At 43.9% G+C, this 19,965-nt stretch overlaps 1 protein-coding gene across 2 annotated transcripts in view; it reads left to right on the top strand.

The window, feature by feature from the left end:
* LOC121578200 (chemokine-like protein TAFA-4) overlaps nucleotides 1-19,965 on the top strand; it is a 62,442-nt gene that overhangs the window by 15,229 nt on the left and 27,248 nt on the right. Inside the window, exons 2-3 of one of the 2 annotated variants that reach the window (XM_041892395.1) lie at nucleotides 2,377-2,531; nucleotides 2,810-2,925. In XM_041892395.1, the coding sequence (XP_041748329.1) occupies nucleotides 2,811-2,925 (115 nt within the window). In that variant the 5' untranslated portion in view covers nucleotides 2,377-2,531; nucleotide 2,810. The remainder of the gene's footprint in view (nucleotides 1-2,376; nucleotides 2,532-2,809; nucleotides 2,926-19,965) is intronic. The other variant, XM_041892397.1, reaches the window with a different exon arrangement.

The raw sequence follows: 19,965 nt of genomic DNA on the forward strand, positions 1-19,965 counted from the left end.
GACGCAGGGGAAGTGGACGGCCGTATGTATCCATAGCCGCCGTCTCCTCCTGAGACAGAGGATACACATGACTACGCTGAAGCGCAGCGCCTACTTGGAGGTCTATCGCACAATCCCCCTGTCGATGAGGTGGTAATTCAGTCGCCTTCTTTTTACAGAAGGTGAGTGCCAAATCGGCATACTCAGGTGGAATGTGCATGGTGGGAACTTGGTTCGGGCTTTCCACCGTTGTTGCCCCTACGGAAACATCTACACACCGCCCAAAACACTGATCAGACCATCCCTTGAGAGCCCTCTGTTGCCATGAAATATTGGGGTCATGAGATGTTAACCAGGGAAGCCCCAACACCACGGGAAACGCAAGAGAATCAATCAAATACAAACATAGTACCTCCTCATGACCCTCCTGCGTTTTCATCCTGAGCGGCGCTGTGACTTCCCTAATCAATCCTGACCCCAAAGGGCGGCTATCTAGGGCATGGATGGGGAAGGGCACATCAACAGGTACAATAGGAATCCCTAACTTATAGGTGAATTGGCGATCGATAAAATTCCCAGCTGCGCCTGAATCTACTAGCGCCTTATGCTGGGAGTGAGGAGAAACCTTGGGAAACACAACTTTAATACACATATGCGCAACAGAGAGCTCTTGGTGAGTTGGGTGCCTACTCACCTGGAATGACTCATCAGTGCACTGCCTACCGCCTCGATTCCTAGGAGACCCTCCTGGTCTCTCTCCTGGTCTCCCTAGCACCAGCACCCCCGAGCTCCATAGGGGTCGGCTCGGAAGTGCTGGGGGATGGAATGGACGGCCCTGAATCCGGACGTCCGCGGGTAGCCAACAGGGTATCCAGGCGAATGGACATGTCCACCAGTTGGTCGAAGCTGAGGTTGGTGTCCCTGCAGGCCAATTCCAGACGCACGTCCTCCCTCAGGCTGCATCTGTAGTGGTGGATGAGGGCCCTCTCATTCCATCCCGCGTTGGCAGCCAGCGTCCGGAAGTCCAGCGCGAACTCCTGTGCGCTCCTCCTCCCCTGTCTAAGGTGGAATAGACGCTCACCCGCCGCTTTACCCTCTGGTGGATGATCGAATACTGCCCTGAAGCGGCGGGTGAACTCCGCATAGTTGACAGTAGCGGCATCTATTCCCCCCCACTCTGCATTGGCCCACTCCAGTGCCTTGCCGGACAGACAGGAGATGAGGGCGGACACGCTCTCGTATCCCGAGGGCCCCGGGTGGATGGTTGCTAGGTAGAGTTCAACCTGGAGCAGGAAACCCTGACACCTGGCCGCTGTGCCATCATAAGCTCTCGGGAGCGAGAGCCGAATCCCACTGGACCCCGGAGGTGAAGCGATGGGCATGGCCGATGGGCATCGCCGATGGTGGTGGTATCGTTGGAGAAGGCGTAGGCAGACCCTCTCTTTCCCATCGCCCAATAGTGCTCACCACCTGTTCCATGGCGGTGCCGAGAGCCTGGATCATGGCCGCTTGGTGTTCGACGCGTTCCTCCATTGATCCAGTTGGCACCACCGCTCCTGCTGACTCCATGAGTGGTGTGTGATTCTGTCAAGGTGACGTGTATGCGGGAAACGAAGTCAAGCGCAGGACACCGAACTACTGGCAGAACGTACTTTACTAAACACAGTAAAGAAAGTACAAAACAAAACTCCAAACAGGGAGGAACAATAAACGCATACAACCAGCACTGCCGACCTGACGGAAAACAATCACACACAATAACCAATGAGAGACAGGGGGTTATAAAGGGAATACAATATAACATAATGGGAAACAGGTGAAAACAATCAGGACAAACTAGACAAACACCGAACATAGATCGGTGGCAGCTAGTACTCCGGGGACGACGAACGCCGAAGCCTGCCCGAGCAAGGAGAAGGGGCAGCCTCGGCTGATTCCGTGACAGTATAAATGCAAGTGTGCATATTCTTGTTTGGTGTAGGTGTATGGGATTCTCTGTGCTTTTGTGTGTTTCTTATGTGTAATTTAGTTATTGTGTCTGTGATATTCTGAGTTTGTATGTGGCGTGATACTCTCTCTCTTTGTGTGTGTGTGTGTGTGGTGTGTTTCTCTCTGTGTGTGAGTGTGTGTGTGTGTTTGTGTGGTGTGTTTGAGCTTGCTGCCTGCCTCTCTGCTGGATTCTTCTCTCTGAAGCTGTGTGTGATGTAGAGGGGATCACGTAGAGCCTGGGGGTAGGTGAGCCCACTGTAAACAATGAATCTGTGACAGAACCCTGTCCCTCACATCTCCTCTCCAGCAGGGTCTGGAGACAGGGCTAGGGGACACACACACACACACAAGGGCCACTAGGAGCCACCTTAGGGACTCTCCCTCTGACCACCCCCTCTGTTTCCCCAGGGGCCGGCGCTGTGTGAGAGGAGGAAGAGGAGGTGCAGGGGGAAGAGGAAGAGAAGGAGGACGTGTGTGCAGTCATGACAGTGACCCTCATCCCATAGAGCATCCTGCTCAGATCAAGACTGACCAGAAAGGAGAAGAACAGACAGGACAGGTAGGTAAGACTGGTTCTATTTCATTGTCTCTTCCTTTTTGAAGACCCCTCTCCTCTCTTACATTTCCAAAAAGAGGAAAAACTATTGTTTTACTTTTTCCCTATCTCTCTCTCTCTCTCTCTCTCTCTCTCTCTCTCTCTCTCTCTCTCTCTCTCTCTCTCTCTCTCTCTCTCTCTCTCTCTCTCTCTCTCTCTCTCTCTCTCTCTCTCTCTCTCTCTCTCTATCTCTATCTCTCTCTCTCCCTGTCTCTCTGTCTCTCTTTCTCCCTGTCTATCTCTCAGGATGAAGCTGTGGGGGATGTCAGCTTGGCCGTTGCAGGTGGCCTTCCTTGTCGCCGTGGTGATGTTCTGCAGTCGCCCGGTGTCTTCTGGCACCCGTAACCATCGGGGACAGGCAGGTACAGTAGTCCCTGCTCTCGCCCTAAACAACACATGAGGTTAATTAGGTTTTCACTGACGCCACATGTGTGCTATGTGTCTGTCATTAAGCATGCCTCCTCAGTGACACTTCATTTGTCCCCATGACAGCACACTGGGATCTAGGACCTGTTTTTGAGGCTTGCGTGCAAACATCACTTCATTGGATAACACAGCCCACAGCAAATAATATTTTAACTGTCATCTGCCAACTATCACAAATTAATGAGTTTGTGATCTGAGATCCATTCAGGGTTGATAGACGAGGCTATTCCTACACCATTTCCCTTTGCTTGACTCATAGATTGTTTAGTGCTACTGCAGTACATATATACTTACAGTATGTAGTGATGCCTGCCTTAGTAGGAGAGTGTGAAAACTGGCCCAGTAATAAGTATATTAATATGCATGACTTAAACTGATACAGTAATACGTTCTCCTCCCAGAACTGACCCCACCCACCTTATTTCCATTATCACTCCCCTCAGAGAAAGATCCTGGCCAGGGCTAAAACATGTCCGCCACCCAACACTAATTGACACCCACAAGCTAAGGCGTTGTGATTTGCATAATTCATTACCATGGTTCCCCTTGTGGCCACAAAAGTGACCAACACAACCCCATCAATATTTCAGAATGCCAGGGGGTCGCCATGGGGACAGTAATGCTGAGTCATAGCCTCCCGCGGCATGCCCGGGCCTAGCGCCCTCCTAGCACCCTACACCTCCCCCAGGGTTACTGTTTCTCACTTAATTAGGACTATTTATTTAATTATCCCTTGCCATTTTTTCTCTCTTCCTCAAGTTTTTGCCTGGGATCCAAGGTAACCTTTAGCTGGCACAGAAATTCCACCAGCATCCAGTGGTGGTGACTGATGCAGGCACTGGCGAGGCAGTTTTTTTGGTGGCAGGGCAAGCGCAGCTCTAATTGCAATCCCAGTCTGTTGTGAAGGTCAGCTGGGGTCTCCTCTCCCCTCTGAATTTGCACGTTGCTTTCATTCCCCAACAACAGCAGCCAGAAGATTCAGTTCCTACACTGCAGCGATTCGTTAGAGCTTTTCTACTAATTGGGAGAAGTTTAGGACTTGTTTGCTGTAATGCTGCATGTTATACAGAAAGGAGTTCTAAGAGAGAAAAATAATTGGTCTGGCCTACAGCAAAAAGTATTTTCACTGTCATCTGCCATGCATTTGTTTTCCTCTGTTTTTCACTTAGTTTCACTGTTATGTAGTATTGTAGGCTGTGCCGTCCTGTCCAATCACATGTGGCCACATGGTGGTTCTGGAGGTCAAAAAATACCTCACTGAAGGGCTGCTGTTTTTTCCCTTAGGCTCATTTACTCAATGTCATTCACAGTGGCACTCTGTCATTTTGAAGGTTCTCACCAGGAAACAGTAACACTAATAGGAACGGAGAGACTAAATCTCATCTAACCATGGAGGGCAGCTTTGACTAACAGGAAGAATAGATATGAAACATAACAGCAGCTTTTTTTTCTTGCTTCCTGTTAATGTTTGCAGGGCCATGAAAGACAGTTATATGGGGGCAGAATAGTCTCAATATTTTGTCCGTATAATGTCCCAGGATCCGTGTGTACATTCACCATAAGTCACAAATAAAACATGATCTGTGAATATCTAAAAATACTTCCCAAATAAAACCATGATCTGTGAATACATTAAAATGTTTCACAAATAAAACCATGATCCATGAATATGTCAAAATATTTCACAAATAAAACCATGATCCATATATTCAGCATAAATCACATAAATAATCCATGATCTGTAAATATATTCAACATACAGTAGCTCACAAATAAAACCACAATTTGAACAAATGTAGAATGATTTGTGAGCAAATACCTAACATCTAAAACTGTGGAATGTGCATTTGCGCATCAAAATGTGTGTCTGGATCTCTATTCTTTGTTTACAGAATTGTAAGACTCTTTTTCCACTGGAAAAATCTGCAAGATCAACAAATGTGTTGCTTCAGATGATAGTCCAGCCAGCCAATCACGTAACATGCAGTGTGATGATGTAATGTATTATTGGATTGAACCAGAGTTGGGTTGAACCAGAGAGGAAGAGGTGAAGAGGAAGTAATTTCTGCAAAGTATTAGGTATTCCTCAGCCTGAAGTAATAGAATAAACTCTACTTGAAGGTAAGCGTTTCGTTTATATGTGTAGGGTCTAATTAGCCCCTCCACCCTCCATAATTTCCACTTCCTCAGCTTTGGGACACTTGTGTGAAGGCGTGTGTGACGGTGTGTGTGAACGCGCAAACGAGGGCCGAGGGGTGAGGGGATGGGGAGATAATACACCCCATGTATTCACCTAAGATTGTACTTTTCTACGTATCGTATGACTGTGTACAGAATCAAAATGACCTTATATTTGTGCATACAAAGTCTGCCAATGTTAATACTTGATATAATTGCAACACAGAACTCAAATACATTCTGACTCTACATAGAGAGCTGTATTTGTGTGAATTCTCAGAAAACGAGTTATTCTAGGGCAAATCGAAAAAAGTAGTTACTTGAAACCAGGTTTCTCTGGAAGCATAATATTAAGTTATACGTATCCTCAGAGGGTGAAAGGTGACCTGTATCATTGATTTTGACCAGATAGACAGATAATCTGCAGAGAAGGAGCACCTTATATACTCGCCTATAGTTATAACAGGTTCTAACTAGGTATGACCGTGTACAAAATAAAAATGCCTTCAGAAAGTATTCATACCCCTTGACTTATTCCACATTTTGTTGTGTTTCAGCCTGAATTCAAAATTGATTAAAATGTTTTTTTTTGTCTACAATACCCCATAACAACAAAGTGAAAACATGTTTTTAGAAATGTTTGCAAGTGTATTGAAAATTAAATACAGAACTATCTAATTTACAAAAGTATTCACACCCCTGAGTCAATACATGTTAGAATCACCTTTGGCAGCGATTTCAGCTGTAAGTCGTAAGTCTCTAAGAGCTTTGCACACCTGGATTGTACAATATTTGCACATTATTCTTTAAAGAAAATATTCAAGCTCTGTCAAGTTGGTTGTTGATCATTGCTAGACAGCCAAGTCTTGCCATATATTTTCAAGCCAATTTTAGTCAAAACTGTAACTAGGCCACTCAGAAACATTCAATGTCTCTTGGTAAGCAACTCCAGTGTATATTTGGCCTTGTGTTTTAGGTCATTGTCCTGCTGAAACTTGCATTTGTCTTCCAGTGTCTGTTGGAAAGCAGACTGAACCAGGTTTTCCTCTAGGATTTTGCCTGTGCTTTGCTCTATTCCATTTATTTTTATCCTAAAAAACTCCCTAGTCCTTGCCGATGACAAGCATACCCATAACATGATGCAGCCACTACCATGCTTGAAAATATGAAGAGTGGTACTCAGTGATGTGTTGTGTTGGATTTGCCCCAAACATAACGCTTTCTATTCAGGACATAAAGTTACATTCTTTGCAACATTTTTTGCAGTTTTACTTTAGAATATTTTGATTCTGTACAGGGTTCCTTCTTTTTACTCTGTCAATTAGGTTAGTATTGTGGAGTAACTACTGTCACGCCCTGGCTCTGGGGACTCTTATATGTTGAGCCAGGGTGTGGATTTTCTATGTGTGATTTTCTATGTTTTGTTCTAGTTCGTGTTTTCTATGTTGGCCAGGGTGGTTCCCAATCAGAGGCAGCTGATTCTCGTTGTCTCTGATTGGGAACCATACTTAGGCAGCCTGTTGGCACTAGTTATTTGTGGGATCTTGTTCCATAAGGTTTGTTTTGGTGTATTAACCTAGGACTTCACGTATCGTTTGGTTTGTTGTTTTGTTCGTGTGTACACTAGAAATAAAAGATGTACGCTTACCACGCTGCGCCTTGGTCTGCTGTTTATAACGATCGTGACAGAAGATCCCACCTCGACTGGATCAAGCAGCGTGACGAGGAGAGAGGATGGACCTGGGAGGAGATGAGTGAGAGTCTGGCAAGAGGGATGGAGGCCATGAGCACGGGGGAGAGACAAGCCCCCGAAATTTTTTTGGGGGGGCTCACGCCGTGGACGACGAGGCAGCAGGAGGCCGCGATAGAGCGGTTCAGCCGGTTAGCAGAGGAGGCCGCTAGGTTACGGGGGTCACTGGTCATGAGGGAGAAGGAGAGTGTGGAGGCACGGCGAGAGGAACTGAGTAGGCAGCAGAGGGAGCGGAGGTTTAAGAGGAAACCCAGTCCCGCTCCTCGCACCAAGCAAGTGGTGTGTGTCACCAGTCCAGTCCGGCCCGTTCCTGATTCTCGCACAAGGCCAGTGGTGTGTGTTCCCAGTACGGTCAGGCCCGTTCCTGCTCCCCGCACTAAGCCTGTGGTGCGAGTCGCCAGCCCGGTCCGGCCTGTTCCTGCTTCCCGCACCAAGCCAGTGGTGCGCGTCGCCAGCCCGGTCCGGCCTGTTCCTGCTCCCCGCACCAAGCCAGTGGTGCGCGTCGCCAGCCCGGTCCGGCCTGTTCCTGCTCCCCGCACCAAGCCAGTGGTGCGCGTCGCCAGCTCGGTCCGGCCTGTTCCTGCTCCCCGCACCAAGCCAGTGGTGCGCGTCGCCAGCCCGGTCCGGCCTGTTCCTGCTCCCCGCACCAAGCCAGTGGTGCGCGTCGCCAGCCCGGTCCGGCCTGTTCCTGCTCCCCGCACCAAGCCAGTGGTGCGCGTCGCCAGCCCGGTCCGGCCTGTTCCTGCTCCCCGCACCAAGCCAGTGGTGCGCGTCGTCAGCCCGGTCCGGCCCGTTCCTGCTCCCTGCACCAAGCCAGTGGTGCGCGTCGTCAGTCCGGCACGGTCCGTGCCTGTTCTACCGGTGCCTGGTCCGGCACCGGTCAGCTGCTCCACACCGGAGCCAAAGCAATCCGCTCCACCGATGTCCAGTCCAGCTCCGGCCAGCGGGACCAGACCGGGGGCGCTGCGGGGGGGGGTAGGGAGAGAGTGGTGGTCACGCCCGGCCCCTACCCTATTGTGTTTGGTTGGCGCGGTCGCAGTCCGCGCCTTTGGGGGGGGGTACTGTTACGCCCTGGCTCTGGGGACTCTTATATGTTGAGCCAGGGTGTGGATTTTCTATGTGTGATTTTCTATGTTTTGTTCTAGTTCGTGTTTTCTATGTTGGCCAGGGTGGTTCCCAATCAGAGGCAGCTGATTCTCGTTGTCTCTGATTGGGAACCATACTTAGGCAGCCTGTTGGCACTAGTTATTTGTGGGATCTTGTTCCGTAAGGTTTGTTTTGGTGTATTAACCTAGGACTTCACGTATCGTTTGGTTTGTTGTTTTGTTCGTGTGTACACTAGAAATAAAAGATGTACGCTTACCACGCTGCGCCTTGGTCCGCTGTTTATAACGATCGTGACAACTACAATGTTGTCGATTCATTCTCAGTTTTCTCCTATCCATGAGCGGTTTCCATCCTCTCTGGCAACTGAGTTAGGAAGGTAGCCTGTATCTTTGTAGTGACTGGGTGTATTGATACACCATCCAAAGTGTAATTAATAGCTTCACCATGCTCAAAGGGTATATTCAATGTCTGCCTTTTGAATTTTTTACCCATCTACCAATAGGTGCCCTTCTTTGCAAGGTAATGTAAAACCTCCCTGGTCTTTGTGGTTTAATCTGTGTTTGAGATTCACTGCTCGACTGAGGGACCTTCTTTTTTTTTTGTCATTTAGCAGACGCTCTTATCCAGAGCGACTTACAGTTAGTGAGTGCATACATATCTTTTTTCATACCTTACAGATAATTGTATGTGTGGGGTACAGAGATGAGGAAGTCATTCAAAAATCAAGTTAAACACTATTATTGCACACAGAGTGAGTCCACGCAACTCATTATGTGACTTGTTAAGCCCATTTTTACTCCTGAAGTTATTTAGGCTTGCCATAAGAAAGGGGTTGAATACTTATTGACTCAAGACATTTAAGCTTTTCATTTTTTATTAATTTGCTAAAATGTCTAAAAACATAATTCCACTTTCACATTATTGGGTATTGTGTGTAGGCCAGTGACACAAAATCTCAATTTAATCAATTTTAAATTCAGAATGTAACACAACAAAATTTGGAAAAAGTCAAGGGGTGTGAATACTTTCTGAAGGCCCTGTACTTAGTGTAGTTGCAGTCAAAACAGCTCATAAAAGTCTGTCAGTGGTATGAATACTTGGTAGAACTGTAATGCAGAAACCAGCTACCCTCTAAATGTACACACAGTGATGTATTGGTGTGTATTCTCTGAAAAATAGTTATTCTATCAGAAATTCACATAATATCCACCAATATTCTATATGTGCAACTTGTTATGGTATTTGGGTTGCTATAACATTTGGTTTAAAGTTACTTTGAGGATTTGGGCATGCTTTTTGAAGAATCCTGCCATAGGTCCTACCACTCCCATTGTTTCAATAGCAGCGATGCTGGCAGTGGGGTAAGTAAATAAATAAAACTGAGCCATATTCTTTGTTATTTTGTCTCAGGATCAATGGATGAATCCGTTTTTGTCAATAAAATTAAGTATAAAATCTAATCAGGGTAAATCAACTGTTAAGTACTTGTATGGATTGTAATTTGGAAAAAAGCTGCACATTATTTAAGATATTTTATTTTATTTTCATTTGACAGAATATGCAAATTTGCTGTAATTTTGCTAAAATAGCATTCTGTTTTTTGTTTGTTCAGATAACATTATTTACATGTCTAATGATGTTTTGATAAGAATGAAGTTGCTATTTTGCTATGATTGTTGCTTTTTCCAATAGTTTCTTATTGGGGTCAAAATGACCCCAGTTGGTCATCCATATATGTAAAATATGTTGGTAGTATGAGGGTTAAGTTACTATAGTAGTTAGTAAAAATATGAAGACCAACAGTCTATGAAAAAGTTACATTCTTTTGTAACCTAACTATAATTAACATGCGTAGTTTGTACATAGCTTTATTGCATTTGACTTTAAAAATCATAAAGGACTTGGGTTGATGCATCTGAACATTAGGAGCTTACATCCTAAACTGGATTACATCAATATCTGGGCTATGCAGACGAATCCAGACATTCTGGTATTGACTGAAACTTGGATCTCTGGGGACATTCTGGACTCTGATCTTAATATTGAAGGTTATAATTGTGTTCTGAGCTGATAGACAGGGTAGAGGTGGTGAAGTGGCCATTCTTATAAAAAATAATTTATCTGTCTCTTTACTGAAATCAATTTCCCTTGCCAACAAACTTGAGCTATGTATCCTTAGCTGTCGACCGTCCTCCCTCAGCTAACCTTTGTGCACTCAAGGAGTTAACTAGTTTGTTGTCTTCTTTTACTAAATCAGAAGTTATTATCCTGGGTGACCTAAATTATGATTGGGCTTCAGACAATCTAAAATACATATTTAATGATCTAAACCTAACCCAGCTGGTGACTAAGCCTACATGGCCAACTCTAAAGATCCTTCAAAGTCAACTCTCATGGATCTTATTTTAACGAATACACCAGATAAATATGTTTCTACTGGTGTTTTCACCCAAGATATTAGTGACCATTGCCCAGTTGTTTGTGTTAGAGATGTGGGAATACAAAAATCTAAGCCTCATGTAATCACAAAGAGGAACTTTAAAAACTTCAGTGAACAGACTTTTTTACATGATCTTTATTTTAGTGATCTTAATTGTATTTCAGCTATCCCTGAACCATTGAGCCTTTTTGCAGATGTCTTCAATACTATTGTTGTTAATCATGCTCCCTTCAAAAAATTAAGCATTAAAGGTAGATTGAATGCCTGATACCCTCCAAAATCATTCATAAAAGAGATGATTCTTGGGTCAAGGCCTGGAACACAGGCTTAGGCATGGACTGGCAAGCTTTTAAGCAACTGAGGAATCATTATGTAAGACAAATCAGAAAGGCTAAATCTGATTATCATGTAACCACTCTTTCGGATTGTAATGGGAACCCGGCTAAATTCTAGAAACTGTCAAATCCCTGAAGCGTTCCACTTCCTCCTCTCTGCCACAACAAATTAATTCAGACACGGGCCTCATTACAGATGCATTTAATCATCTCTTTGAAATAACTTCTAAGCCTATTCACAATGATATTGGGCTGGATGCTGATAGGGGAAACTTGCTGAATGATCAGAGAAAGGATAGTCAAAGCATTTCTTTTCAAGGCATCTTATCTAGTTAAGATTCTTGAATCCTTGGTATACAGTGCATTCGGAAAGTATTCAGACCCCTTGACTTTTTCCACATTTTGTTACGTTACAGCCTTATTCTAAAATTGATTAAATTGTTTTCTTTCCTCATCAATCTACACACAATACCCCATAATGACAAAGCAAAAACAGGTTTTTAGACATTTTTTGCAAATATGTTTAAAACAAAAACTGAAATATCACATTTACATAAGTATTCAGAACCTTTACTCATTACTTTGTTGAAGCACCTTTGGATTAAAGCCTTGAGTCTTCTTGGGTATGACGCTACAAGCTTGGCACACCTGTATTTGGGGATTTTCTCCCATTCTTCTCTGCAGATCCTCTCAGGCGCTGTCAGGTTGGATGGGGAGCGTCGCTGCACAGCTATTTTCAGGTCTCTCCGGAGATCGGGTTTAAGTCTGGGCTATGCCTGGCCACTCAAGGACATTCAGAGACTTGTCCCGAAGCCACTCCTGTGTTGTCTTAGCTGTGTGCTTAGGGTTGTTGTCCTGTTGGAAGGTGAACCGTTGCCCCAGTCTGAGGTCCTGAGCGCTCTGGAGCAGGTTTTCATCAAGGAAATCTCTGTACTCTGCTCCGTTCATCTTTCCCTCGACCTTCAGTGCTGCCACCACCATGCTTCACCGTAGGGATGGTGCCAGATTTCCTCCAGACATGTCTCTTGGCATTCAGGCAAAAGAGTTCAATCTTGGTTTCATCAGACCAGAGAATCTTGTTTCTCATGGTCTGAGAGTCTTTAGGTGCCTTTTGGCACACTCCAAGCGGGCTGTCATGTGTCTTTTACCCTCAGTGGCTTCCGTCTGGCCACTCTACCATAAAGGCCTGATTGGTGGTGCTGCAGAGATGGTTGTCCTTCTGGAAGGTTCTCCCATCTCCACAGAGGAACTCTGGAGCTCTGTCAGAGTGACCATTGGGTTGTTGGTCACCTCACTGACCAAGGCCCTTCTCCCTCGATTGCTCAGTTTGACCGGAAGAGTCTTGGTGGTTCCAAACTTCTTGCATTTAATGATGGAGGCCACTATGGTCTTGGGGACCTTCAATGCTGCAGAAATATTTTGGTACACTTCCCCAGATCTGTGCCTTGACACAATCCTGTCTCGGAGCTCTACGGACAATTCCTTCGACCTCATGACTAGGTTTTTGCTATGACATGTAGTGTCAACTGTGGGACCTTATATAGACAGGTGAGTGCCTTTCCAAATCATGCCCAATCAATTGAATTGACCACAGGTGGACTCCAATCAAGAAACATCTCAAGGATGTGGCACAGTGGTCTAAGGCACTGCATCGCAGTGCTAGCTGTGCCACTAGAGATCCTGGTTCTAATCCAGGCTCTGTCGTAGCCGGCCGTGAGACCCATGGGGTGGCGCACAATTGGCCCAGAGTCGTCCAGGGTAGGGGAGGGAATGGCCGGCAGTGATGTAGCTCAGTTGGTAGAGCATGGCGTTTGCAACGCCAGGGTTGTGGGTTCGATTTCCACTGGGGGGGGCAGTATAAAAATAAAAATAAATAAAAACATTAATAATGTATGCACTCACTAACTGTAAGTTGCTCTGGATAAGAGCGTCTGCTAAATGACAAAAAATGTAAAAAATGGAGATGATAAATGGAAACACCTGAGCAGGATGCACCTGAGCTTAATATCGAGTCTCATAGCAAAGGGTCTGAATACTTATGTAAATGTCATATTTCCATGTTTTATTTGTAATACATTCGCAGAAATTTCTAAAAAACAGTTTTTACTTTGTCATTATGGGGTATTTTGTGTAGATTGATGAGGGGGAAAAACAATTTAATCCATTTTAGAATATGGCTTTAATGTAACAAAATTCAAGAGGTCTGAATACTTTCCGAATGCACTGTATGCACTCACAACTTTGCTCTTTTTTATATGAGAAATGTATATTGAATGTAAACCAATTAGGGTTTAGGCCTGGGCATAGCACTGTTACAGCAACCACTTTAGATGTTAATGATCTTGTCAATGCTTTAGGCATTAAAATGAAATGTGCTCCTCGATAGGCCTGAGCTCTGATGCCTGTTCATGGTTTCATGATTATTTTAGTGACAGAACAAAGGCCATCGTGACTGACGGAGTTAAGTCCACATTTCTTGAAGTACATAAAGGTGTTCCACAGGGGTCGATACTAGGACCTGTTCTTTTCACTATTAATATAAATGTTATACATCAATCTGTTAAACATTTTACATTTCATCTGTATGCGGATGATACCATTATGTATGCAATTGCCCCAACTGCTGACCTGGCTGTGACAAGGCTATAGTCCAATTTTGCGGTTGTGCAGGAAGCCCTTACTGATTTAAAACTCATACTTAATACGGGCAAAACTAAATACATGTTGTTTTCAAGTTCTCTGAAGATTGTCTCAGATGGATTACATCTTTACTGATCAGATGGTTCTATAATTAAACAAGTCCCTGCGTACAAATATCTTGGTATTTGGATCGACAATTATTTACTGTTTAAAAAACATATGACTGAGCTTGTTAAGAAAGTGGGCATTTTTCACAGAAACAGATCTTGTCTCTCTCTAGTCAGCAGGAAGCAGATCACGCAGTCAACCTTTCTACCTGTTCTTGATTATGGTGATACTATTTCTCAAAGTGATTAATAGTAGCTGCCTCTACTCTTAAACACTTGGATGCTGTTTTTCATAGCGCCCTTCGTTTTATCACTGTATTTTTACCAAAAGGTTGGCTGGATCTCTTTGAAGTCACCTAAATCACATCATTAGACATCACTGTTAAGATTTAAAATGACAAGTTATTAAACCCGTTCACAGGGTTGGTTATTCCTGGAGACTCCTTTGGTGTCTAGAGAGTTAGGTAAATCAGCTTTTAATTTCCTTGCACCTTACGTGTGGAATGATTTACAATACACTTGAAAATAGGTGGAATTGGTGCCACTAGGGCATTTCAGACGGTTGTTATGGGACCTTTTTACTGAAGAATGTGTCTGTTTTTTATGATTGTGTTTTGCTTTTTGTGTATTGTTGTGTATAATAATGTCAATTCTTTTGTGTATATGAATGTCTAGTTTAATGTGTTTATTGTATTTTGATGTGTGTCGTGGTGCTATACAGGGCTCATCTGGAAAAGACACCTTGGTCTCACCATTGACTCCATGTCAAAGTAAAGGTTAAATAATAAATCAATAAAAATGTGTCATCCCCCAAATATGGCCATTGGAAGCCTTGATAGTTGCATCCCTCCTCAGGGAACGGCCTGCTGACAGCTGACAACAGGGTGGCATTTTTTAAATGTGCTGCTCTAGAGTTCCATGGCCCAGTAGACTCACCTGGGGACAGGGGGAAGTACACGCTAGTTTTTATTAAAGTCTGGGAGACTTTTAGAGGGAGGAGAGAGCATGAGTTTTGAAGTGAGTACAGTCAATCCAATCCAATCAGTGACCCCTGATAATATGCTATATGATAACCACTTTGACCGAGCCAGCAATTCTGCCGGCTTCAGAGCGAAGTGGAATCCCATTAGGCACCGCATTATTTTTGAGTTTGCATTTCACACAAAATAATGGAAAGGAGTGCGTAATTATATGCCACGTGCACTTGTTTATGTCGAATTTTGAGACTTGACACATGTAAAATTAAATGTTTAACTGTTACTGAGGTTTATATCTTGTAAAACGACAGGGGGGATTTGTTAATGGGAATTTCATGCTCATTTTATTGTTTAAAAGTGGAACATGAATTACATCATTCAAGTCACGAGTATGTCCTGAAGTTGATGGGTTTATTGATCCCCTCGCCACTCTCTGAAAGTCAACCTCAGAGTTTCATCAGCAACACGTTACAACGGTGGTTTGGGATAACCCATTGCAGATTTTTCCAGCTGAAAAATAATCTAATATTTCTGAAGACATGCACATTTTGATGCGGACACACATTCCACAGTTGTAGATGTTAGAAATTTCTGAACATTTGCTCACAAATCATTCTATATTTGTTTAAATTGTGGATTTATTTGTGAGCTATGTTGAATATATTTACGGATCATGGATTTATTTGTGACTTATGCTGAATATACAGTACCAGTCAAAAGTTTGGACACACCTACTCATTCAATGGTTTCTCTTTATTTTAAATATTTTCTACATTGTAGAATAGTAGTGAAGACATCAAAACTATGAAATAACACATATGGAATCATGTAGTAACCAAAAAAGTGTTAAACAAATCAAAATATATTTTATATTTGAGATTCTTCAAAGTAGCCTCCCTTTGCCTTGATGACAGCTTTGCACACTCTTGGCATTCTCTCAACCAGCTTCATGAGGTAGTCACCTGGAATGCATTTCAATTAACAGGTGTGCCTTCTTAAAAGTTAATTTGTGGACTTTCTTTCCTTCTTAATGCCTTTGAGCCAATCAGTTGTGTTGTGATAAGGTAGGGGGGTATACAGAAGATCGCCCTATTTGGTAAAAGACCAAGTCCATATTATGGCAAGAACAGCTCAAATAAGCAACTCATCCCAAACCATCTAAATTTGGTTGAGGTCGGGTGATTGTGGAGGCCAGGTCATTTGATGCAGCACTCCATCACTCTCCTTGGTCACATAGCCCTTACGCAGCCTGGATGTGTGCTTTAAGGTCATTGTCCTGTTGAAAAACAAATGATAGTCCCACTAAGCCCAAACCAGATGGGATGGCGTATCACTGCAGAATGCTGTGGTAGCCATGCTGGTTAAGTGTGCCTTGAATTCTAAATAAATCACAGACAGTGTCACCAGCAAAGCACCCCCACACCATAACACCTCCTACTCCATGTTTATGGTGGGAAATACACATGCGGAGATCATCCGTTGACCACACCGCGTCTCACAAAGCCATGGCGGTTGGAACCAAAAATCTCAAATTTGGACTCATCAGGCCAAAGGACAAATTTACACCGGTCTAATGTCCATTGCTCATGTTTCTTAGCCCAAGCAAGTCTCGTCTTCTTATTGGTGTCATTCAGTAGTGGTTTCTTTGTAGCAATTCAACCATGAAGGCCTGATTCACACAGTATCATCTGAACAGTTGATGTTTAGATGTGTCTATTACTTGAACTCTATGAAGCATTTATTTGCGCTGCAATTTCTGAGGCTGGTAACTCTAATGAACTTATCCTTTGCAGCAGAGGTTACTCTGGGTCTTCCATTCCTGTGGCGGTCCTCATGATAGCCAGTTTCATCATAGCGCTTGAAGGTTTTTGCGACTGCACTTGAAGAAATGTTCCGTATTGATTGACCTTCATGTCTTAAAGTAATGATGGACTGTCGTTTCTCTTTGCTTATTTGAGCTGTTCTTGCCATCATATGAACTTGGTCTTTTACCAAATAGGGCGATCTTCTGTATACCCCCCTACCTTATCACAACACAACTGATTGGCTTCCTCATTAAGCTGGTTGAGAGAATGCCAAGAGTGTGCAAAGCTGTCATCAAGGCAAAGGGTGGCTTTTTTGGTTATTCCATGATTCCATATGTGTTATTTCATAGTTTTTATATCTTCACTATTACTCTACAATGTAAATAATAGTAAAAATAAAGAAAAACCCTGGAATGAGTAGGTGTGTCCAAACTTTTGACTGGTACTGTATATTGGTAATAACAGTGGTCATCTCCCTCTTATAAGCAGGACTCATATTGCATCTCTTATGTAATGACCATAGTAAAAGATAATGTCCGAGCTCAGGGAGCTCACAACTGATACTATATCAAACTCCATGGCTGTTCTTTCAATACTAGTTGTCTGTCACAAGCTGCATAAACATTGTTATTGTATGAATAGCACACGTTGGTCTTTGTTCAAAGTGTCTGTTATTGTAACACATTGAACTGTGCCCAGGTAGCTGCTACAGTTATGATACCAGGGCATTATTCAAGCCACAATTAACAGAAACAGACAAAAAGAGAGGATTTGTGTTAGAATGAGAAGTGTTTCTCTGTGCTTGAGCGTAAGCGTGTGTGTACGTATGTGAGAGAGTGTGTTTTTTCCTCCTTGACAAACACTGATTTGCGGTCACAGTGAGTGGGTTTTATTGGGGATAGATTTGCGTATAAATGAGGTCCCTGCATAGGACCACTCAGCAGTACAAACAACCTGTTAAATTAGAATACATCTGTGGACAGGGCCTGATTTGGGCCTGTTAAACACAGATAATGTCAACCTGATTGATGGGCTGTGCAGGATAGGACCGTTCACAGCCGAGTTGGAGAGAGAATGGAGAGGAAGAGTGGGAGTGCAGGATAAGAAGGTAGGGTGTGATGGGAGTGGGGGAGAGGAAGGTAGGGTGTGATGGGAGTGGGGGAGAGGAAGCGAGAGTAGGGTTGAGGATGGGGATGGGGAGAAGAATAGTGCAGGGATGGGAGGGGACGAATGGGTAGATGGAAAACAAGGGAGATGGTAGAGAGGGGTTAGAGGTGTGGAAGAGGAGGATGTGGATGTGACGGGGGAATGGGGAAGATAATAATATTTACTCAAACAGGGTTAGTTCATATGGAAGACAAGGTAAACATGTGTGAGGCAGTGGAGCCATTTTGTGATGTTCCTCCATTTTACAAGAGCAAATATATCCAGACTTATTATGTTTATTCTTAGTCATTCAGATTTTATGAATTAAAGTCCTTATCGGTTCAATTCTGTAATTGTCTTGGATGGAGCTCATGTTGTTGTTGTGCTGTGGCTGCAGTCTGTGTCTGTCCCCGGCATCGACTGAGCTCCCTCAGACAGAGACAGCAAATGTTTGGCCTTTCGTAGCAGACATGCTAGTCAGTTATTGACAGGGTAAAGACAGACTTTTTTATAAATTGCACATGGTCCGGGCCGCTTCTGTCTGTCAGAATACATCAGTCGGCTGGCTGCTCCATCAGTTCAAGTTAGTGCTGCTTAGTTTGCCGCCCAGCAAACACTTGCTTGGCTGCCACAGGAATAGAATCCCTTAGCCATGCTTGAAATTTATTTTTCTTTCAGCCTGAGCTGAGGTTTATTACGTTAATACTGCCATAACACCACTTTAAGATCCTGAACAAGACGGTTCAAGCAGAGCGCTGGGATATTAGTTCCAATGCTCTCAGATACTGCTGTGACTTCTCTGACTCAAGCCACTGTCCCAGAATCATCCTTACAGATCAGGGACAGTCAAGACAAGAGGTTACTTTATAGTTACAGCAGTAGTTCTTAAAAAGATATGCATACATTATGGAATACTCTACTTTGCCTCTACACCCTGGTAACACTCAGAAGTTCAGGTTTACTTTCCTCTCCTATGGTCGGATTTAGACTCGTGCAGTATAGATTGGTGGATGAGTAAAATACTGTAGAGAGAAAAATGAATGGATAAGAGAGAGAGAGAGAGAGAGAGAGAGAGAGAGAGAGAGAGAGAGAGAGAGAGAGAGAGAGAGAGAGATGCTGCTCTGACCCTGTGACCTCATTATGCCACCAGGAGGCAGTGTGCTCTTTGTTCTCCTTACTGCCTGTGACAGATCCCCCCACCCCCAGCTCCCTGCATCACACACGCACACACACACATCGTCTCTCTCTCTCTGCTTCACTTTGCTCGTGGTAGCATCACACTAACAAGATGCTTGTTTTTTGGATGGGGGCACTAGCTATCCCTGTCTTTACCCAGGCATTGGTATGCAGACTGTGGTACAGGATGCCACACTAACAAGGGGATGGTTTTTGAAGGGAATTTTGTTTTTGAGATAGATGGAAGAAATTGGATGGTGTGTGTGTGTGACTGCATTATTAAGTAGATAGTGCATACTGACAAAGACGCCCTCACTATTGACTAGATTTCTTTGTCTCAGCAGCATTCCTTATTTCTTCAATTTCTCCATGCTCCAAGTATGGTTTCTTTTTTTTCCCTGCCTGGGATATATATATGTGTGTGTGTGTGTGTGTGTGTGCATGTGTAGGGATAATCCACCAGCTCCCTGTGCCACTGCGGAAATGAAAACAGGGGGATGAGGCGGAGAAGTGCCCTGTGAGAGCGAGGGATCATTGAGAGGGCTCTCTGAAGAAGAGAACAAGCAAACTTTAAATCAGGAAGGATGAGAGGGGCCTCGGCCTGCCGAAGCGTGTGTGTGTGTGTGTGTGTGTGTGTGTGTGTGTGTGTGTGTGTGTGTGTGTGTGTGTGTGTGTGTGTGTGTGTGTGTGTGTGTGTGTGTGTGGTTAGCCTACTAATGTCATTCAACTTAGGATTGAGCATGAAAAGTTTGGAACTTTTAATCAAGTCTGACTTTACAGTAGATGTAACATACTGTAAGTGGGTTTCTTTGGAACATTTACAGAGTTTGCATCCCACAGTCAAACATATGCCTCTTGTGTTGTCCCACAAATGCATGTTTAAACATATTGAGTGCGGACTACTATAAACCCACACAAGACATCTGTGTAGAAATGAAAACTGCTGAAAGTTACATTCATCAATAAGAAATAGCCACCAGGGAATTAAATCCATGGAGTTAAACAGAAGAGTAAAACTGTTGAGCTTCATTATGTGGAGGTTGGTGTATTGTGTTGTTCCAAGATGCTTTGGGTGGAACTCCAGCAGAGAGCAGCACAGAGCTCCAGATGCTTGTTAAATGCTGCCTCATGCAATATGGATGCTGCTTCTCTACTGCTATCAGGTGGTTAATTATGACTAAGAGAATTCCACTGAAAACTAAGCTTTTGTTTGTTTATTTACTTATTTAAATAACGTTAATGGGATTTTCTTTACAAGATAACCCTGCACACAATGAAAGGGCAGGCTTTTAACGTTAATGATGCCATGGAGCTG

This window comes from Coregonus clupeaformis, chromosome 12 (genome assembly GCF_020615455.1).
Source record: "Coregonus clupeaformis isolate EN_2021a chromosome 12, ASM2061545v1, whole genome shotgun sequence".
Classification (NCBI taxonomy): domain Eukaryota; kingdom Metazoa; phylum Chordata; class Actinopteri; order Salmoniformes; family Salmonidae; genus Coregonus; species Coregonus clupeaformis.